The 23,464-nt window shown below is 41.6% G+C and overlaps 1 protein-coding gene across 6 annotated transcripts in view; it reads right to left on the minus strand.

Annotated features, from left to right (window-relative positions):
* CTDSPL2 (CTD small phosphatase like 2) overlaps window positions 1-23,464 on the minus strand; it is a 113,195-nt gene that overhangs the window by 34,628 nt on the left and 55,103 nt on the right. For 5 of the 6 annotated variants that reach the window (XM_003266837.4, XM_030814157.1, XM_003266838.4 and 2 more), the window contains exons 3-5: window positions 12,009-12,147; window positions 9,372-9,521; window positions 4,381-4,596 (exon numbers count right to left, since the gene is read on the minus strand). In XM_003266837.4, coding sequence (XP_003266885.1) covers window positions 4,381-4,596; window positions 9,372-9,521; window positions 12,009-12,147 — 505 coding nt within the window. The remainder of the gene's footprint in view (window positions 1-4,380; window positions 4,597-9,371; window positions 9,522-12,008; window positions 12,148-23,464) is intronic. The other variant, XM_030814160.1, reaches the window with a different exon arrangement.

The following is a 23,464-nucleotide window of genomic DNA, read 5'->3' on the forward strand; positions in this document are numbered from 1 at the left end:
GTAATCCCAGCTATTCAGGAGGCTAAGGCAGGAGAATCGCTTGAACCCGGGAAGTGGAGGTTGCAGCAAGCCGAGACTATGTCGTTGCACTCTAGCCTGGGCAACAAGAACAAAACTCCGTCTCAAAAAGAAAAAAAAAAAAATTAAGAAATGCTACTCTATGCAGACATTCTGTTTGTTTGTCTGTTTGTTTTGAGGTGGAGTCTCAGTCTGTTGCCCAGGCTGGAGTGCAGTGGCGCGATCTGGGCTCACTGTAACCTCCACCTCACTGGTTCAAGCAAATCTCCTGCCTCAGCCTCCCGAGTAGCTGGGATTACAGACACCTGCCACCACGCCTGGCTAATTTTTTGTATTTTTAATAGAGATGGGGTTTCATCATGTTGGCTAGGCTGGTCTCGAACTCCTGACCTCAGGTGATCCACATCAGGTGACCCGGCCTCCCAAAGTGCAGGGATTACAGGCATGAGCCACTGCGCCCAGCCAGAAATTGTTCTTTTAATCTTTTTTTTTTTTTTTGAAACAGGGTCCTGCTCTGTTGCCCAGGCTGGAGTGCAGTGGAGCAAACATTGTGGACTCAACCTGGGATCCAGCAATCCTCCTCAGGCTCCCAAGTAGGAGGTGGGACTACAGGTGTACCACCACACCTGGATAATTTTTAAAATTTTTTTTGTGGAGATAAAAAAGTGTCTCATTATGCTGCCCAGGCTGGTCTTGAGCTCCTGGGCTCAAGAGATCCTCCTTCCTAGACCTCCTAAAGTGCTGGTGAGCCACTGTACCTGATCAAAATCACTGCTTAGAAGACTTACTATTTTACTTCTAATTTATAAACACTTAAAAATGATCAAGAAGTAATTCTTTTTTTTTTTTTGAGACGGAGTCTCGCTCTGTCACCCAGGCTGGAGTGCAGTGGCACAATCTCGGCTCACTGCAAGCTCCGCCTCCTGGGTTCAACGCCATTCTCCTGCCTCAGCCCCTCCGAGTAGCTGGGACTACAGGTGTCCGCCACCACGCCCGGCTAATTTTTTTTGTATTTTTAGTAGAGACGGGGTTTCACCATGGTCTCGATCTCCTGACCTCGTGATCCGCCCGTCTCGGCCTCCCAAAGTGCTGGGATTACAAGCGTGAGCCACCGCGCCTGGCCGATCAAGAAGTAATTCTATATTGCATGCCATAGTTCATTCCCAGTTTGAGCTAAGAGCCCATCTTTTGATAGTGCTTTAGAAATTATGCTAGGAATTTTCCAAGACAATAATTCTAACTTAAAGTTAAGAAGACGAAAGTAACTTACAAGCCAAATAGGTAATGTCTCAGATATAAAAATTTAAAGTGGAATCCAATAAAAATTTCTATAATCTTTCTATAGAAATGAAATGGTAGATAATAGTCTTTCAAGACAAAAATTAAGCTTTTGTGCAATTATCATGTATTAACACCTTTTGAGACAGAGTCAACGTGGTGTGTATGTTCACTGGATGACATCAGATGCAAAGCAGAATTTTTTTTCATTTCTGACATTATACTTCCAATAATTCATTAGCACAAAAAAACATATCTCCAACAACTTTACCATTTCAAGTTCCTATTAATCTCAGATAAAAGAATATTTTTATTTATTTATTATTTTTTGAGACAGGTCTCACTTTGTTGCCTAGGCTAGAGTGCAGTGGCATGAACACAGCTCACTGCAGCCTTTACCTCACAGGCTCAAGCAATCCTCCGACCTCAGCCCTTCAAGTAGCTGGGACTATAGTATGCGAGCCACGATGCCCAGCTAATTTTTTTGTTGTTGTTTTTGTAGAGACAGGGTTTCGCCATATTGCCCAGGCTAGTCTCGAACTCTTGGGCTCAAGTGATCTGCCCACCTCGGCCTCCCAAAGTGCTGCGATTGTAGGCATGAGCCACGGCACCCAGCCAAGAATATTTGTTAAGTGCTTATATGCTAAGTATTTTGCATATTTTATCTCCTTTAGCCTGCAAAACCTTGTATTACAAAAACCATGTTAAAGCTAAGAAAATTGTTTTTGAAACTGTCTCAAGAGCTTAAATAAGTTGTCCAAAGTAACACAGCTGCTAACTTCCTACCTTCTTGTTCTCTTTGGCTATGTTCTCGAAGTTAAGGAAAAGAATACTTTTGTCACTCATGCTAAATGCCTCTATCTATATTCTCATGATCATCTCAATCAGAGTAACTGCAGTGTGACACACCATGTCATTTAGCTCACTTCTTTGTAGCAGCACTCACCATACTGTATAGTGATGTTTCTGTATATTTGGCTCTTCAGTTAGATCACAAACTCCTCAGGAGTCAATTCATCAACAGTTCCCATCACAAAAAAAAAAGGTGCTCATAAATGTTGGGAGAATAAATAAATGACTGTGACAACTATAGTATAACTTAATTTTCCCTTCTAGAAACCGCGAAGGTTACAGAAATCCTTTCTCCATCTTCAAAGTTGTCAGAAAAAATAAATACAAAGGCTTATACAGCAGCATGAAAATATAGAACAAACATCAAACAGAAAGCCAAAGCCCTGAACTTTAGTCTATACTTTACTTTATTAGTCTTATACCATTGGGCAAAGTAATAAACATAAAATGATGGGTCAAAGGTGGGTTAAATTGCAAATATTACCCACAAAAGAATGAACGTAATTGTACTGATTTGCTTGTTAGATTCTGTATTATTTTTAAATTCTAAATTTAACATTATACATATGAATCTTTTACTTTATGACTTTAAAATAAATCTATTTTGCTGCTTGTCTCTTCATCTTGGTATTACTTCACAACTGTATCTTTTTTTAAATGTTTTCTGCTGTGTCAATTACTTTTTTAAAAGTTTCCTTTTTATAGCTGAGAGAAGTACAGATGCTCCTAGACTTATGATGGGGCTACATCCCAATAAACCCATCATAACTCACAAATATCATAGGTCAAAATACATTTAACACTCTGATAAATCCATTGTAAAGTAAAAGAATTGGAAGTTGAACCACTGAAACTCAGGAACCATCTGTATATTGTATTTCATTAAACCAAACTATGTTTCTTTTGTCTTTCCCAAGACTGGATCTTGCTCTGCTGCCTAGGCTGGATTGCAGTGGCTCAGTCATAGCTCACGGCAGTCTGGAATTCCTGGGCGCAAGCAATCCTCCCACTTCAGCCTCCTGAGTAACTAGGACTACAGGCACATGCCACCATCCCCGGCTAATTAAAAAAATTTCTTTTGGCCAGGCGCACTGGCTCACACTTGTAATCTCAGCACTTTGGGAGGCCGAGGTGGGCAGATCATTTGAAGTCAGAAGTTCGAGACCAGCCTGGTCAACATGATGAAACCCTGTCTCTACTAAAAGTTAAAAAAAACACTAGCTGGGAGTGCTGGCACATGCCTGTAATCACAGCTACTCAGGAGGCTGAGACAGGCGAATCGCCTGAACCCAGGAGGTGGAGGTTGCAGTGAGCCGAGATCATGCCACTGCACTGTCCAGCCTGGGTGACAGAGTGAGACTCCACCCCAGACAGGGTCTGGCTCTTTTGCCCAGGCTGGTCTCAAACTCTTGACCTCAAGCAATCCTCCTGCCTTGGCCTCCTGAAGTGCTGGGTTATAGGCCCGAGCCATCATGCCTGGCCCCAAACTATGTTTCTTAACTAATATATATTTACTGGGCTCTCTCAAATACGTGGTACCACAATAAACAACAACAACAAAAACAAACAAAACAAATTTAAGATAAAATCTCCATGCCCTAATAAGAAGATGGCCTTCTTCAGTTTTATTTCTGCTTTTAAGAATGGTGGAACATAATTCCATCTTGTACCCTGTCTATCCACCACAGTACTCAGAGGTAATAAATTCCTGATCCATATGTTTCCACATTTCAAGGACAACTGGCTCCAAAACCCAATAATTATGTTTGGCCTTTACAAGGTTCCAAGTCAGGCTGCAAACTTAGGTATATGGGAAGATCTAGGAACAGAAGCACTTTTTGGGGGGATGTCATCGATGTAATCAAATCTGAAGGTATGAGACTGCCTCTAGCTAGTGACCTCAGACATAAGGGTCTAAGACTTGTGCAATAATAATAAGGATATTCATAAACATGAGCATATATTTTGTTAGTTGTATTAAATTTCTCCAAGCAATAAGATTAGTGGTAATAATTAAACTGTAAAATGACTAATACTTAGTCAAAATCTTTTTAAAAATTTCAATTTCAAAATGACTTTGGATTTTTGGGACAAAGCTTTGTTTCCAATTTTAATTTTCTCTTAACTTCCAGGAAGAAAAACCTATGCATATAATCTGCTCATTAAGAAAAAATATGAAATACTGTATTTTTTATCAACTACTCATGAAGATGTATAAGAAATTTTCTTCACCTGTAAGGGGTGGGATATCACGATTAACTGTTTCTTCTGCTTCTTCTAAACCATTGTTTATTGATGGTCTCACTTGAACTGCTTGATTTGAGTAAGCTGCTCCATTAGTTGATGTAGTAGTACTGGTAGTGATCTCATCCACCTGTTCCATATCAAGTTGTTTTACTATTTCTTCAGCTTCCACAGCCTGTCCTGGAGAATCTGATCCTGATGTTCCTGAAATCATGATTCAGCGTACTATCATCATTTAAAAATGCAACTATTTAGAAAAACTAAATGCAACATCACTGTACAATATATTTATTTAGACTGATCATTCCTGCAGGAACAAAGCTGAGGATATTGCTTTTAGAGAATCTTTGCTAGCTATTTCAAACAATGAAGAATAAAGATTTACAGGCTAGAATAACATTTGTGAGCAAAGTTTCTGCACCCTAGTCATATGTGCAATTGTAATTTTTCAACCTGAGCTATAAAAAAATTAGCTGTTCCCCTAATCATGAGAACCTTTTAATTAAAAGATATAAAAATAATTTCTCAGCAAAACTCCATCTCAATAACAAAGACTGGGCCAGGTGTGGTGACTCATGCCTGTAATCCCAGCACTTTGGGAGGCTGCGGCAAGCGGATTGCTTGAGCTCAGGAGTTCAAAACCAGCCTGGGCAACATGGCTATCTCTACAAAGAATATAAAAACTAGCTGAGTGTGGTGGTGCACATCTGTGATCCAGCTACTCATGAGGCTGAAGTGGGAAGATCACTTGGGCCCAGCAGGAGGTCAAGGCTGCAGTGAACTGTGATCATACTGTTGCACTCCAGCCTGGGTGACAGAGCAAGACCTGTCTCAATTAAAAAAGAAAAAATAATAATCCCAAGTCTTTCCATTTCCTTCTGGAATCTTCCAAATGTCACTTTAAACAAAAATAACAAAAAAAATTAACCTCTAATATTCTCAACTTCCTTACAGAACATTCCTTCTCCCCTATTGCTTTAAGTTTAACCTCTTTCCTAAAAGGTTTTCCTGATACCCTTCCCTCAATGCTCTTTATTCTCCCAAACCCAATATACTAATTGAAACAGAATTAATTTATCTCCATTGCTACTAACCAATCACTGGTTTTCCACTAATGTGCAAAAAAAGTCTGCTCTTTTGAGACTGATGTCACATGGCTATATAATTCTTCACTTATCCTCACTGCTGTCACCTACCATCTACTGCCAGAATCCTCTCAATCACAAAGAAGTTTAATACATAGCTACTAGTTTACTGCTCTATTTAACACAGTACTTTTTCTAGTTGTTATTACAGATGATGTCAATGACTCATCCAATGACTAATCCTCAAAGTTCCTGCCCTCTTCAGCTCCAACCATCTTCACTCATACTGCTCTATAACAGTTACTACCATAGCTATAAACTGGACATTAACACTGACAAGCTGGGCGCGGTGGCTCACGCTTGTAATCCCAGCACTTTGGAGGCTGAGGCGGGCGGATCACGAGGTCAGGAGATCGAGACCACAGTGAAACTCCGTCTCTACTAAAAATACAAAAAAATTAGCCGGGCGTGGTGGCGGGCGCCTGTAGTCCCAGCTACTTGGAGAGGCTGAGGCAGGAGAATGGCGTGAACCCGGGAGACAGAGCTTGCAGTGAGCCGAGATTGCGCCACTGCAATCCAGCCTGGGTGACAGAGCGAGACTCCGTCTCAAAAAAAAACACTGAGAAACTTCACCTCTGAAGCCTAAAATTCTAATACTGTATTAACCACTTACCACAACCTCCTAACCCTCAAATTATGTATCTCATACTCCCATTATATGTGATCTTCAAACTTGATAACGGCCAGTCTGTTTAATTCCAAACACGTCCCTCAAACACTTCTTCTCAACCCTCCTCATCTAGTTAGACTTCGTGGTGTATCACTTAAACACACTGTCAAACTGGCAGCCTCAGTATCCTTGATCTCTCATTCCTCCACTGTCATCCATCAAGAAATCCCTCTTGAATCAACGTAACCAACAGGCTTCTCAGACCCTAGTTCCAGGCTATGGAACAAAAAAATACAATTACAAAGACTGGTCATAATCCAAATAAAACAGAGACCCAGGCCGGGCGCAGTGGCTCACGCTTGTAATCCCAGCACTTTGGGAGGCCGAGGTGGGCGGATCACGAGGTCAGGAGATCGAGACCACAGTGAAACCCCGTCTCTACTAAAAATACAAAAGAAAAATTAGCCGGGCGTGGTGGCGGGCGCCTGTAGTCCCAGCTACTCGGAGAGGCTGAGGCAGGAGAATGGCGTGAACCCAGGAGGCGGAGCTTGCAGTGAGCCGAGATTGCGCCACTGCACTCCAGCCTGGGCGACAGAGCGAGACTCCGTCTCAAAAAAAAACAAAAACAAAAAACAAAAAACAGAGACCCAGAGACAGGGAAAGGTGGGGGGAGGGGGGAAGGGAGGGAGGGAGGTGCAGGGGAGGGGGGAAGAGAGAGATGGGGGAGTGGAGAGAGAGGTGTGTGTGTGTGTGTGTGTGTGTGTGTGTGGAGGGAGGGAGGGGGGGGAGGGAAGGAGGGAGGGAGGAGACACACACACACACACACACACACACACACACACACACACACACACAAAGAAAATATCACTGTAAACCTTCACTATTCTTCCCAAGTCCCTTCCACTAGAACTATCTCATTAATGTCACCATCTCTTCCTTCCAAGAAAACTCTATCAAACTTCAACTCCTTCTTCCCCAGACATCTATTTCTGTACACACCTTCAGAGATATACACACCTTCAGAGGTTCTTTAGTTCAGCATGAGGGGAAAATATTACTACTGTTTTTTTTTTTGTTTTTTTTTTGAGACGGAGTTTCACTCTTGTTGCCCAGGCTGGAGCGCAATGGTGCGATTTCAGCTCACCACAACCTCGGCCTCCCAGGTTCAAGCGATTCTCCTGCCTCAGCCTCTTGAGTAGCTGGGATTACAGGTGGGTGCGTGCCACCATGCCTGGCTAATTTTTTTTGTATTTTTAGTAGAGACAGAGTTTCTCCATGTTGGTCAGGCTGGTCTCGAACTCCTGACTTCAATGATCCACCCACCTCAGCCTCCCAAAGTGCTCGGATTACAGGCGTTGAGCCACCACGCACATCCTGAATATTTTCATTTAAATATTTCATGGCATCTCAAACTCAGCATGGCCCAAATTACACTCAATTATCTATCTCCCAGGAACTTTATTTTCCTTGAATCTTCTACTCTTGTGCCATCTTCATCTCTATTCTCTTTCACCTCCAGTCTGCACCAAAAATGTGTCTATTTTCTATCCTCTGATCCTTCCTGTCTTCTCTAATACAATTAAGGTCTCATCAAGTCTCACACGAATGACTACAAGTCTACTAATTGTTCTACCTGCCTGTGGCCTCTTCAGAATCTAGTCTACACACTATTGCCCAAGTGATCTTTATAAAACATAGATCTGATCATATTATTCACCAATTTAAAACCTTTCAGGCTGCTCTGCCTATGGAGTAGCCATTCTTTATTCCTTTACTTTCCTTTTTTTTTTTTTTTTTTTTTTTTTTGAGACGGAGTCTCGCTCTGTCACCCAGGCTGGAATGCAGTGGCATGATCTCAGCTCACTGCAACCTCCGCCTCCCGGGTTCAAGCGATTCTCCTGCCTTGAGTAGCTGGGATTACAGGTGCATGCCACCACACCCAGCTAACTTTTGTATTTTTCTTTAGTAGAGACATGGTTTCACCATGTTGGTCAGGCTGGTTTCGAACTCCTGACCTCATGATCCGCCCACCTCGGCCTCCCAAAGTGCTGGGATTACAGGCATGAGCCACGGTGCCCAGCCTATTCCTTTACTTTCTTAATAAACTTGCTTTCACTTTGGGGAAAAAACAAAACAAAACAAAACAAAAAAACCTTTCAATTATCCCATACTTGAATAAAGTTCATCAACTTACTATGTTAGCTCTATAATATGACTTCTTCATAGCTCTCCTACCTTATCCCTTCTCAAATGCAATGCTCCATCAATTACTAACTACAAACAGCTCTCAAATACACTATGCTGTTTTCTGCTGCAAGGCCTCTACGCATGCTGCTCCTTCTACCTGGAATGCCTTTTGCCACTTTTCCAGATTCGGCTTTTCTTTCAAGCCTTTTGTGAGCCACTATCCCTGCCACCCAGAAGACAGGACCATTCCATTCCTTTTGTTTTTTTTTTTTTAAGTGGACCCCCTACTTGGCTGTCCAAGCTTGAGTGCGGTGGTGCAATCACAGCTCACTGCAGCCTCAAACTCCTGGGTTCAAACTGCTGGGTTGAAGCATTCCTCCCACCTCAGCCTCTGGAGTAGCTAGGACTACAGGCGTGCACTACCACGCCCGAATAATTTTTACATTTTTTTGTAGTAGAGACAAGGTCTCACTATGTTGCCCAGGCTAGTCTCAAACTCCTGCCCTTGAGCAATTCTCCTGTCTCGGCCTCCCGAAGAGTTCAGATTACCGGCATCAGCCACCACACCCAGCTCCCAAGGAGCTGTATATTATTAATGAGGTGGAAAACATACATGAGACATTGACAAAATATGCTAATAAAATAAAAAAGATCTTTTTAAAAACTATGTATTTTTTTGCTGGGCACGGTGGCTCACATCTGTAATCCCAGCACTTTGGGAGTCTGAGGTGGGCGGATCACTTGAAGGTCAGGAGTTTGAGACCAGCCTGGTCAACATGGTGAAACCCCGTCTCAACCAAAAATACAAAAAAAATTAGCCAGGCATAGTGGCAGGCACTTACAGTCCCAGCTACTTGTAAGGCTGAGGCAGGAGTATCGCTTGAACCTGGGAGACGGAAGTTGCGTCACTGCACTCCGGCCTGGGCAACAAAAAGAGACTTCGTCTCAAGAAAAACAAAACAAAACAAAACAAAACAACAAAAAAAACTATGCATTTTTTTTAAAAATCCAAATCACAGTTAACGGTTTATACTTACCATTTTTATTTGCTGGTGAAAAAAAGTTGAAGACAGGTGAAAATATGGTCCCCAACAAAGTAGTCCTTGGAGGACTGCCAGAGGAAGGATTATCTTCTAATTTTCCATTTTGTTTTACATGTTGATTTGTCATTTCATAACTACCAGCTTCTAAAAAAGAAACAAGAAAAAAGTCATGATCTAGAAAACACTGAATTTCAGAAATGTGTTATAAATCATTGATTACAGAAGTAACTCTTTTTCCCTCAAAATACTTCATGAAAGCTAATTAATGTTAATGTTCAGGAGAGCTTATTAAAGAAACACTGAGGTAAATTACTCGTAAGTCAAATGCTCTTTATGTATCAATGTGTTTATAATGCTAACATTTAGTGAGTTTTTTCAAAGTAGATTTACACCTATAGACTGAAAGGCTTCAAATCAACACAGTATAACACAAAATGAAGAAAATTCTTTGTAGACAAGCAAACTAGTTCCCACCACCTAAAACACAAATAATTTTATTTTTGTTTATATTCTAGGATGGTTCTAATTCATAAAACCTTCCCTCACATCTGTTTCTATCTAATCAATGACAGCTAAATGAATAGAGGCAACATAACTCTACTGAAGAAGAAGGCTATATACAGCAGTGTCAAAAATTACTTATGGACCCTGAAACACCATCTCAGAGTGGCTAGGGAGAATAATTTTAAGTTTCCTGTAAATAAAAATGTTCCACAGATCTTTTAAGAATATAAAAGTAAAATCAATCAACTGTTCTAATTAATCACCCTTTGATTCTCCTCAACTTTTGATGTCTACAACATTTATTTCCTCCTTTGCTATGGTTCTTTTAACTTGTTTCTTTCTCTATTTTGTCCCCCTTGTCTTGTCTCCGTCTTTTTCTCCCTCCTGGTTTGTTTTTTCTAACAATAAAGATATACTGCTGCACTGGGCAGAGACAAGGGAAGAAATTGCTGCTGTGTTTAAGATAGCATTGGTTAAAATAGTACTCCATACTCTAAAGCAGGGGTCCCTAACCCCATACCCGCTGGTACCAGTCCGCAGCCTATTGGAACTGGGCCACAGAGCAGGAGGTGAACAAGCATTAACGCCTGAGCTCTGCCTCTACTACCTTATCTGCAGATAAGCTGCTGCATTAAGATTCTTTTAGGAACATGAACCCTATTGTGAACTTTACATGCAAGAGATCTAGGTTGTGCAGTCCTTACGAGAATCTAACTAATGTCTGATGATCTGAGATGGAACAGTTTCATCCTGAAACCATTCCCATCACTGTCAGTGGAAAAACTGTCTTCCACAAAACTGGTCGTTGGTGCCAAGAGGTTGGGGACTGCTGCTCTAAAGTGTTATTCTTTATAGCTGTCTCTGCTTTTCCTTAATGCTTTTCTCCTTCTTTTTGACTTTGAGGAGTTTCTCTGCTATGCAACAAGGTATTGACAGTTTATCAACAGCGGCACTATTGACATTTCAGTCTGGTAATTCTTTGTTTTGAAGAGCTGTCCTGTGTATTGTAGGATGTTTAACAACATATCTGACATCCACCTGCTAGACACTGGTAGTCACCCCTCCACATGTTGTGACAACCAAAAAGGTCTCTAGATATTGACAAATGTCCCTTGGAGGAAAAAAAATCACCCCTAGTTGAAACCTACTGAACTAAGTGATGCAAGTCCCCTCTGAGCTCTTAAGTAGAATAATCTAGGAAGAAATTTGGCATATATTTCAATTAAATTAAGTCACAATTATTATTGCTTTAAGAAATGAGTTTATTTAGATGTTCAAAATGTTGATCCACATACACTTTTTTTTTTTTTGAGACGGAGTCTCGCTCTGTCACCCAGGCTGGAGTGCAGTGGCGCAATCTCGGCTCACTGCAAGCTCCGCCTCCTGGGTTCACGCCATTCTCCTGCCTCAGCCTCCCAAGTAGCTGGGACTACAGGCGCCCGCCACCACGCCCGGCTAATTTTTTTTGTATTTTTAGTAGAGACGGGGTTTCACCGTGGTCACGATCTCCTGACCTCGTGATCCGCCTGCCTCGGCCTCCCAAAGTGCTGGGATTACAAGCGTGAGCCACCGCGCCCGGCCCACATACACTTTTATGCTAAATAGCATAAAGGTATACACTCTACCTTTACTTACTTTAATTCAAAGTATGATTCAAATTAGCACATTTTTATTTCACTTCATGTTACTAATAATACAAAGATTACAAAATTAAGGCAAAAATTACTCAAAGTAGTTTTGTTTTGTTTTTGAGACAGAGTCTCACTCTGTCACCCAGGCTGGAGTGTAGTGGCACAATCTCAGCTTACTGCAACCTCTGCCGCCCGGGTTCCAGCGATTCTCAACCTTCAGCCACCTGAGTAGCTGAGATTACAGGCATGCACCACCACGCCTGGCTAATTTTTTGTGTGTGATTTTAATAGAGACGGGGTTTCGCCATGTTGGCCAGGCTGGTCTCAAATTCCTGGCCTCAAATGATCCGCTGACCTCGGCCTCCCAAAATGTGAGGATTACAGTCATGAGCCACTGCACCTGGCCTCAAAGTAGAGTTTTAAAAATAGATAAGAAATGTGTCAGGTGAGATCTCTGCTTACACCTAAATAAAACAATATCTAAATATTAACAAACCTCCATTTACTTGACTTTTCCGTCTTACTCGAGATATCTGTTTGTTAGGTTTTTCTCCTGCTCTTGGTGTTGACGTGATCAAATTGTTATCTATATCACGTTCAATTCTACTCCGTTTTGAAGGATTTTCTCTCTCTTCCTTAAGATATAAGAGAAAAAAAAAACACACTAAGCACAGTCATTCTGCCTTATAGATTACAATATTAAAATGAAAAAATATGGTATAATATACTTTCCTCTGCTTTTCATATCCAGGAAAAACAAAATGCAATTATAGGTAATATCAACACAGAAAAAATTTGACAAGGCTGTAAGAATATGAATGCAATTACAATATACAAATACAATTACAGCATCCCCACAATTCAGATCCCTTCCCCAAGGTCCATTAAGTTTTCCATGCTATCAAAATACTGAATTATAGAATGTGCTCTGAATCTTCAAAAGCTTTCTCTCATTTTTAGAACTGTCCTAAAGAACAGAGATCATTTCCTTAAGCGACCGACTCAGGGTAGGAGAGGGAGCCCCACTGAATGTGCTGGCAAGTCACATATTGCCCAAAAATAGGGGGTGGGGATAAAGGTGGGGCCTGGCACTGCCACACCCGCACTGCCTACCTCAATTATTTAATTACCAGAATAAATAGCATAGAGTCTATGCCTTAACAAAGCTATTTGCTACCTTATATCGGGCAAGTCCACATGACCAGTTTATACTATTCTTGCAGTATTAATGGACTAAAATGGTATACTTTCAGCCATTAGGATGATTTATGTTTTTCTACTTATATATACAGTTTTCTAATTTGTAAATTTTTTTTTTTTTTTTGAGACAGAGTTTTTCCTCTGTTGCCCAGGCTGGGATGCAGCGGCATGATCTTGGCACACTGCAACCTCAACCTCCTGAGTCCAGGCAATTTTCCTGCCTCAGCCTCCTGAGTAGCTGGGATTACAGGCACCCGCCACCATGCCCAGCTAATTTTTGTATTTTTAGTAGAGACAAGGTTGGGATTACAGGCGTAAGCCACCGTGACCGGCCTCATTTGTAAATTTTTTCTAAAGTCATGCACATGAGTTTTTTTTTTTTTTTTTTTTTTTTGAGACAGTCTGACTCTGTCACCCAGGCTAGAGTGCAGTGGCACAATCATGCCTCACTGCAACTTCCGTCCGAGTCCCAGGTTCAAGCGATTCTCCTGCCTGAGCCTCCGGAGTAGCTGAGATTACAGGCACGCACCACCACACCCAGCTAATTTTTGTATTTTTAGTAGAGACAGGGCATCACCATATTGGTCAGGCTGGTCTCGAACTCCTGACCTCATGATTCGCCTGCCTCAGTCTCCCAAAGTGCTGAGATTACAGGCATGAGCCACAGCACCTGGCCACATGAGTGATTTTCTAGTATTACTATAATACTGCCCTACATAATTCCTTGCTGTTTTAATGAGACTACCTGAAATCTTTTGGTAAGGATTAGATCTTCGAATTTATATATTATATATAATTGATACATATAATCAACATTCTCATCTCTACTTTTTTGTATTTAATGTTTTTACCCTACAGCAACTAATAAAATACACTAACATACATTTTCTAAAAGTTGGACATTGCTGCATTATTTCTGAAACAAAACTTGGCATTGTAAATGGTGAAAATTACAATAGCATACAATAATGCCTCAGTGATCCACAATAAAATCCTTCAAATTCTGACCATGTACTATTCTCCTGTATTTTAAAATGAGGATCGGGGAGCCTCCTATCACAAACATGGAATCTTCATTATCAAAAAATACAGGAGCTCTCTTTATAAAGTCTTTCAAGAACAGAAATAATACAGCAAAGTTTCAACTACATTTAAGTCCTAGCCTCCCCCTGAAATGTCCTAGTATAGCTGCTATAACATACATACACACATACATTCATGAAAACCTTGCATTCTGCAACAATAAAACTAACAAAACTTTTGGAAAAAATGGGTCCAGAAGGGGAGAGAGGTATGTTGGGGCAGATTAGTTCATGCCCCTGTAACTTTGTAACCATAGCACTAATAAAAACAATGATTGGAGCTGGGCTTGGTGACACATGCCTGTAATCTCAGCTACTTGGGAGACTTAGGTGGGAGCCCAGGAGTTCAAGGCTGCAGGGAGCTATGATTGCACCACTGTACCCCAGCCTGGGCAACAAAGTGAGACCCTGTCTCTAAAACGACGATGACTGGGACCACTAGAGATAACCTGGACATCCCTACCCAAGTAAGGCAGCTAGGAGGGCTGGAATGCTACCTCAGGGGATAATAAAGGTACTAAAAACAATGAAGCAGAAACAGGGGCTTATGGGAGAAGTGAAGCTTTAAGCTAGCAGGGCTGCTGTTAAGTTGGGCACAAAAGGAAATGCAAACTGCCACACGTGAAGAGTCCCTGCTAGACCAGGGTGTACCTCTCTGGAGAGAGAACGTCTGCTGCAGATTACTACTTTTAATTAAAAATAAAATTAGGCCAGGTGCTGTGGCTGAAGCCTGTAATCCCAGCACTTTGGGAGGCTGAGGCAGGCGGATCACCTGAGGTTGGGAGTTCGAGACCAGCCTGACCAACACAGAGAAATCCTGTCTCTACTAAAAATACAAAATTAGCCAGGCATGGTAGTGCATGCCTGTAATCCCAGCTACTTGGGAGGCTGAGGCAGAAGAATCGCTTGAACCCGGGAGGTGGAGGTTGTGGTGAGCTGAGATCATGCCATTGCACTTCAGCCTAGGCAACAAGAGCGAAACTCCATCTCAAAAAATAAAAATAAAAATAAAAATAAATATACAGTTGAAAGGACTTGTGCCTATGTGGCAGCTGAACTGGAGGCTTTTTACTTTCCTGATGAAGAGAATATCAAATTCAACTCTAATTATTCAGTTTGTTGTCTGGTTTAGAAGAAAATCATCTACAATCCCCTCTCCACCCCGCACTATGTTATTGATACTACTCCCCTGTTTACCAATAGTGAGTAAGCTAAATAATATTATTGTAGGGGCACCACATATTGTTGCAGAACAGACTATAAGGTGATCACTTTAGAACATATTCAAATACTTCAAGTTACATATCTAAAATGGAAGAGGAAGCTATTAAGGTCAAGACTAAAATTCTGCAGTCATTGACAGTAAAATCGTACTCTTCAGAATAATTCATTGAAATGCCTGATGATCCAATCCTTTTTTTCCCCCCCAGTAGAGACAGGGTCTTGCTATGTTGTCCAGACTGGTCTTGAACTCCCGGCCCCAAGCAATCCTCCTGCCTCAGCCTCCCGAAGTGCTGGGATTACAGGCATGAGCCATGGTGCCCAGCCTGATGATCCAATTCTGAAAGACAATTTGTCACCCAATCCTAGTCTTCTGTGAACATTCAACTGTAAAATTTGGGTATACTTTGAACATGGTAGGATATTTTAGAAGAGGAAGACGAACTAGGAAAGACACAGTTTCTACATTACTATATAAGCTGTTTCACTAAATACAATAATCCTACAATGTCTTCTCTAAAATCTGTATTTTTCTTTTTTTTTTTCATGGAGGCAGGGTCTCTCTCTGTCGCCCATGCTGGAGTGTAGTAGCACAATCATGGCTCACTACAGCCTCAAACTCCTAGGCTCAAGCATTCTTCCTGCCTCAGCCTCCCAGGCAGCTAGGAATACAGACACATAACATCACGCCCTGTTAATGTTTTTATTTTTTGTAGAGACAGGGTCTTGCTATGTTGCCCAGGCTAGTCTCAAACTCCTAGCCTCAAGCTATCCTTCCACCTCAGTGCAAAATTTGTATTTTTCAAAGTTGTCTCTAAGATAGGTAATTAAGGGGAAAATCATGGGAAGGTGTTCTTAAATATATGAATCCCCATGTAAATACAGAGAACCGAAAAGGCAAGAAAAACCCATGGGCAACATTTACAACAAAACCAGAAGACAAGGTATCCCCCCACAAACTCAAAAATGCAAGCAGATGAGGACAAACCAACAGGCACAATAACTAAATGTCCATATATACCAGTGCAAAGGAAAACAGAAGTAAGCAACAAGTGAGGTGGCACACCTGAGAAAAGAAGCCCCAAATACCTAACAGGTAGGTAGTCACTGGAAACCACGGCAGGCCAATTTGAGAATAGCAAATGAAATAAGGGGGAGGGGAGTTGGAGAGTTGCTGTCCTATCCAATAGCATCGGCGGTCTATGGCTAGAATTGAAATGACAGTAACAGTCTGCTCCTATGAACTCTTGAAACTGACCAACTATGGCCCCCTTCTAGAACAAGTTTCCATACTCAGGAGGAAGTATTGGGAGTGGAATCAAATGTGAGTAGGGCAGGCACAGAGAGAAAAGAAAGAGAAATTCCAAATAAACACATGGTAGAAATAAAAGACAAAACTCAAAAAGCATCACTAATATTTAAAAACACTACATAAAAACAAAATTTGTTCAAAGAGATACCCTGAACTACACAGCTTTCTGAAAATTCAGAAAAACTAATTTAACATAAAAATGAGCAAGAAAGTATAGATATCAAATCCCACACAAAACTACTATAATGAAACACACATGGAGCAGAATAATACCTTTATAGATAAAGAACACATGTCAGAAAAACATGCATAGGGAAAAGATAAAAATTATGATCTTCTATTTCAATCAGACAAAATACATTAAGAAAATATGAGGCCAGTGTGGAGGCTCACGCCTGTAATTCTAGCACTTTGGCAGGTCGAGGCAGGAGGATCACCTGAGGCCAGGAGTTTGAGATCAGCTTGGGCAACATAGCGAGATCCCATTTCTACACAAAAATTTAAAAATCAGCCAATCATGGTGGCATGTGCCCATAGTCCCAGCAACTCAAGAGGCTGAGGCAAGATGATCCCCTGAGCACAGCAGTTTGAGACTGCAGTGAGCCTCTGATCATGCCACTGCACTCCAACCTGGGCAACAGAGCAAGATCCTGTCTCAAAAAAAAAGGAAAGAAAATATGAGACATACAGCAGAGGAAGAAGAACTCAGAAACTAAGAGACAGAACAAAAAAATTCAAAAATTTTTACAAATCATTTCAGAAACAAAGACTATACTACAAGGGGCCCGAGAGAGTAAACAAAAGATTATACCTTATAAGAAAGAGGGTAAAATGAACAATTTTGTTTTTTTGAGAGCCAGGGTTTCATTAAGTTGCCCAAACTGGTCTCGAATTCCCAGGTTCAAGCAATCCTCCTGCTTCAGCCTCCTGAGTAGCCAGGACTACAGCTGTTGGCCACCACACCTGGCAAGGGAGAAAACTTGTTTTTTTTGCTTTTTTTTTTTAAAGAAATGAAGACAGACATAAAAAGAAATGAAGAAAATGTAAAAGCCAGGAGTGGCATGTCAATTCAAGACACGTTTTATTATTTTTTATTTGTTTTTGAGACAGAGTCTCACTCCGTCACCCAGACTGGAGTGCAGTCAGTGGCTCCACATCCTGGGTTCAAGCAATTCTTCTGCCTCAGCCTCCCAAGTAGCTGGGATTACAGGCGCCCGCCACCAAGCCCAGCTAATTTTTGTATTTTGTATTATTAGTAGAGATGGGGTTTCGCCATGTTGGTCAGGCTGGTCTTGAACTCCTGACCTGAAGTGATCTGCCTGCCTTGGCCTCCCAAAGTGCTGGGATTACAGGCCTGAGCCACCATGCCCGGCTCAATCCAAGACATGTTCTAATTTAGCAACTTTAAAAAAATTATATTATCAAACATTTGACAGAAACGCTTTTCATGTTGTAAGAAAATAGAATAACATTTAAATAACCAAGAAAAAATGTGAGTTAAGGATTTTATATCCAGCAAAACTGATTTTCAAGCATAAGGGCACTGTTATCAACATGCAAAAGCTCAGAATATGGTTCCCATAAGTCTTTTTTTTTTTTTTTTTTTGGAGACAGAGTCTTGCTCTTCTCGCCCAGGCTGAAGTACAGTGGTGCAATCTCAGCTCACTGCAACCTCCACTTCCCAGGTTCAAGCGATTCTCCTGCCTCAGCCTCCCAAGTAGCTGGGATTACAGGTGCCTGCCACCACGCCGAGGAAATTTTTGTATTTTTTTTTTTTTTAGTAGAGACGGTTTCACCATATTGGCCAGGCTGGTCTCGAACTCCTGACCTCAGGTATCTGCCCGCCTCAGCCTCCCAAAAGTGCTGGGATAATAGGCGTCAGTCAGCCACCATGCTCAGCCCCATCAATCTTTTCTGAGTAATTCACTACAAAAATGAGCTTCAGGCAATGATGCTAAGACTAAGCATAAACATCAAGCACATCAAACAGATGGAGAACCTGTAGAACTAAGACAAATTTGAATAAAGGATAGCATGTAGTGAGTATGTGCTCAAAAAATGTAGATATAAAACTAAGAAAACTGGTGAGAGACACATACTAAATTAAGTTCCGCAGGCATCAGATAAATAGTACCAGATAAAATCCTAAATGCATTGAGTGAATAATGTAATGGAAAATATGTGAATACATATAAAAGATCTTTGTGTTAAGCATTTTTTTTTTTTTTTGAGACTACATTTCGCTCTTGCTGCCCAGGCTGGAGTGTGATGGCACGATCTCGGCTCACCGCAACCTCCACCTCCCAGGTTCAAGTGATTCTCCTGCCTCAGCCTCCCAAGTAGCTGGGATTACAGGCATGTGCCACCATGCCCAGCTAATTTTTTGTATTTTTAAGTAGAGACAGGGTTTCTCCACGTTGGTCAGGCTGGTCTCGAACTCCCGACCTCAGGTGATCTGCCCACCTTGGCCTCCCAAAGTGGTGGGATTACAGGCATGAGCCACTGCGCCTGGCAAGTACTTTTTTTTTTTAAAGACAGGGTCTTGCCTTGTCACCAAGGCTGGAGTGCAATGGCACGATCTTAGCTAACTGCAGCCCCGACCTCCCAGGCTCAAGCCATCCTTCCACCTCAGCCTCCCAAGTAGCTGGGACTACAGGCACACACCACCAAGTCCAGCAAATTGAAAACAAAATTTTTTTGTAGAGACGGAGTTTTGCTATGTTGCCCAGGCTAGTCTGGAACTCCTGAGATCAAGGGATCTACCCACCTTGGCCTCCCAAAGTGCTGGGATCACAGGTATGAGCCACTGCACCTGGCCCCCTTTTCCCCCGTTTTTATTAAAGACAGGGTCTTGCTCTGTCCCTCAGGCTAGAGTGCAGTGGTACAATCTCACCTCAGTGCAGGCTTTGTCTCCTGGGATCAAGTGATCCTCCCACCTCAGCCTCTGAAGTAGCTGAGACTATAGGTGTGCAGCACAACCCTCCACTAATTTGTTTTTAAAAGTTTTTGAAAAGATGAGGTCTTACTATGTTGCACAGGTTGGTCTTGAAATCCTGGGCTCAAGCAATCCTTTCACCACAGCCTTCCAAAGTCCTAGGATTAAAGGTATAAGCCACGGTGCCCAACCTTGTGTTGCGCACTTCTACTGTGTCTTACTAGTTATCTAGTTATACCTGCTATAATCTCTGCAACTTCATTATGATTTAGTAAATTATTATTTTGCAATTTCAAAATTTTTCTATATAAAGTAATGCATCACATAACAACTGGGATATGTTTTGAGAAAAGCATCTTTAGCAATTCCATCATTGTACAATCATACAGCATATTTACACAAACCAAGATGATATTGTCTACCACACACCTATCGCTCCTAGGCAACCCACCTGTTCAGCATACTACTACACTGAATACTATAGGCAATTATAACAAAATGTTAAGTACTCATGTACCTAAACACAGAAAAAAGTACAGTAAACATATGGTATTATAACCTTATGTGACCATAAGGTGGTCCATGCTGACCTAAACATCATTATGTGGCACCTGACTGTATGTATATATATGAAAATATAGCAAGAGTACTCTTCTGGTTTTACTTTGCAATAATATATTTATTTAAAATACATTTACTTCTAAATTTTAAGTTTTACATAAAAGTTACTTCAGAATTTAGTAATATTTTAAAATAAAATTTGTGGCTGGGTGCGGTGGCTCACAACTGTAATCCAGCACTTTGGGAGGCCAAGGCGGGAGGATCACAAGGTCAGGAAATCGAGACCATCCTGGCTAACACAGTGAAACCCCGTCTCTACTAAAAAACAAAAAATTACCCGGGTGTGGTGGCGGGCGCCTGTAGTCCCAGCTACTCAGGAGGCTGAGGCAGGAGAATGGCATGAACCTGGGAGGTGGAGCTGGCAGTGAGCCGAGATCGTGCCACTGCACTCCAGCCTGGGCGACAGTGCGAACACTCCGTCTCAAAAAAAAAAAAAAAAGTAACTTTTTAATACTTAATAATGAATCACTAGATTACAACAGGGAGGTAAGAAGAGCTGTGATTTCAATCCATTGCTGCACTGCTGAAAAATAAGAAACTAACATATCAGGATTCTCTGACTCACAAAGCAGTAAATCTAGTCCAGAGACTCTAGATGCAATTGTAAATAACAAATGAAAGCATGATCTTCCCTTTGGCTGCATAAGGTTGTCTTACTACATCTTACGTAATAGAACATACTTAAATAGATGAGACATATTTAAATGGTGATAATTTAGTATATTGTCATTTGAGAATAATGTTTTTTAAAAATGAATTTAATATTTTAAATATATACATAATGAGTTCTTTAAAAGCAAAAAGTGGTTACAGTTTTTCAAACTAAAAATGAAAAAGCCTCTGAAGAATCTTTTTTTTTGGAGATGGAGTCTTGCTCTGTTGCCCAGGCTGGAGTGCACTGGCATGATCTCAGCTCACTGCAAACTCCACCTCCCAGGTTCAAGAGATTCTCCTGCCTCAGCCTCCCGAGTAGCTGGGATTACAGGTGCCCACCACCACACCCAGCTAATTTTTGTATTTTTAGTAGAGACAGGGTTTCACCATATTGGCCAGACTGGTCTCGAACTCCTGACTCAGGTGATCCACCCGCCTCAGCCTCCCAGAGTGCTGGGATTATAGGCGTGAGCCACCGCGCCTAGCCTGAAGAATCTTAAAGTTATCGCACTGCATTGGTTGAAAAGGGGTAAACAATATCAGAGAGATAAATCTTTGCATAGTAGATAGTGCTGAAAGTCTGCTAGATAAAAAGTCAATAAAAGAAGCATGCCCTCCCACTTTCCAATGCTAAGTTAAATCACTGAATGAAAGATTTATCTGCAAACATAAAAAAAGAAGTAATATCTAGTATGTAGAGAATTGCACTTCTGTGCCTTATTAATGTGGCCGGACTTCGTATTTTGCCTACATGTGTTTATTTGATACCAGCACCAACTAATTATCAAAGAGTTTTGTTACTGTGAATGCATGGTAACAAACACAAGTGGTGAATCCATTTATTTATTTATTTATTTATTTATTTATTATTTATTGTCTTTCAGTCCATTCTAGAACAACTTGTGTTAACATTTGTGCTAGTTATGCAAGAGCAACACTGTATGTAGTAACTGGCACCTTAAGACAAATTAAAGCACTGAAACCCAATAGTCATTGTATTCTTTTCTTTTGAGATGGAGTCACCCAGGCTGGAGTGCAATGGCGTGAATTTGGCTTACTGCAACCTCTGCCTCCCGGGTTCAAGCAGTTCTCCTGCCTCAGCCTCCTGAGTAGCTGGGATGACAGGCATGTGCCACCATGCCCGGTTAATTTTTATATTTTTAGTAGAGATGGAGTTTCATTATGTCGGCCAGGCTGGTCTCGAACTCTTGACCTCAGGTGATCTGCCTACCTCAGCCTCCCAAAGTGCTAGAATTACAGGCGTGAGCCACCAAGCCCAGCCCATTGCATTCTTTATTGCCACGTTTAGCAAGTTGGGAGAGCCAGTTCCTCTCAAGAAAGTTCTTAAAGTTCTTTCTTCTTTTTTAAAACAAAGACAACAGAGTCTCACTTTGTTACCCAAGCTGGAGTGCAGTGGTGCGATCTCGACTCACTGCAACCTCCGCCTCCTGGGTTCAAGCAATCTCCCGCCTCAGCCTCCTGAGTAGCAGGTACTATAGGCGTGTACCACCATGCCCAGCTAACTTTTTGTATTTTAGTAGAGATAGGGTTTCACCATGTTGCCCAAGCTGGTCTTGAACTCCTGAGCTCAGGCAATTCGCCCTCTGCCCTCCTCGGCCTCCAAAAGTGCTAGGATTACAGGCGTTACAGGCGTGAGCTACCGCACCTGGCCCCAAGAAAGTTCTTGATGAAGCTGTAAAACTGTTAAATCTCGGCCTTTATATATAAGTCTTAACGTTCTGTGGGTGGTGGCTCACTCCTGTAATCCCTGCACTTTGGGAAGGCGAGGCAGGTAGACTGCCTGAGACCAGAAGTTGGAGACCAGCCTGGGCAACACGGCGAAACCCCATCTCTTATAAAATACAAAAATTAGCCAGGTGTGGTGATGGAAACCTGTAGTCCCAGCTAGCTGAGGCATGAGGATCACCTGAGCCTGGGAAATGGAAGTTAAAACAGTAAGATACTCTACCCCGGTAGAAAGACTAAAGTTAAAAAGACTGACAATATCAAATACTGGTAAGAATGTGAGCACAGGAAACTGCTTGAAATTGTTAAATGGAATGTTAGATGGTGAAATAGCTGGGCAGTTTCTCAAAAGCTAAAAAGTGTCTTTAATAAATGGTGTTGGGACTTAATGAAAATGAACATGCAAAATAATGAAGATGACTTATCTCACACCATCTATAAAAATTAACTCAAATGTATCAAAGAGCTAAAAGCGTAAAACTCATATAAGAAAATCTAGGGATATGGCTGGGCACAGTGGCTCACGCCTTGTAATCTCAGCACTTTGGGAGGCTGAGGCGGGTGGATCACAAGGTCAGGAGATCGAGACCATCCTGACTAACACGGTGAAACCCTGTCTCTACTAAAAATACAAAAAATTAGCTGGGCGTGGAGGCGGGCGCCTGTAGTCCCAGCTACTCAGGAGGCTGAGGCAGGAGAATGGCATGAACCCGAGAGGCAGAGCTTGCAGTGAGCTGAGATCGTGCCACTGCACTCCAGCCTGGGCGATACAGGGAGACTCCATCTCAAAAAAAAAAAAAAAAAAAATCTAGGGATAAATATTTGTCACCCACGCTGATTTTGCCAAAGTTTCTTGGATATAACACCAAAAGCACAAGCAACAAAATAAAAAATAAACAAAGTGGACTTCATCAAAATATAAAAGTTCTGTGTTTCAGAAGGGATCCACTGAGTAGAAGAAAATATTTGCATATCTCTGAAAAGGGACTTGTATCTAGATTATATCAAGAACTCATGGCTGGGTGTGGTAGCTCACACCTGTAATCCCAGCACTTTGAGAGGCCAAGGTGGGCCGATCACTTAAGCCCAGGAGTTTGATACCAGCCTGGGCAACATACTGAAACCCTGTCTCTACAAAAAATACAAAAATTAGGCCTGGCATGGTGACTCAAGCCTGTAAT

The sequence above is a fragment of the Nomascus leucogenys genome, chromosome 6, assembly GCF_006542625.1.
Source record: "Nomascus leucogenys isolate Asia chromosome 6, Asia_NLE_v1, whole genome shotgun sequence".
In the NCBI taxonomy this organism is placed as follows: Eukaryota; Metazoa; Chordata; class Mammalia; order Primates; family Hylobatidae; genus Nomascus; species Nomascus leucogenys.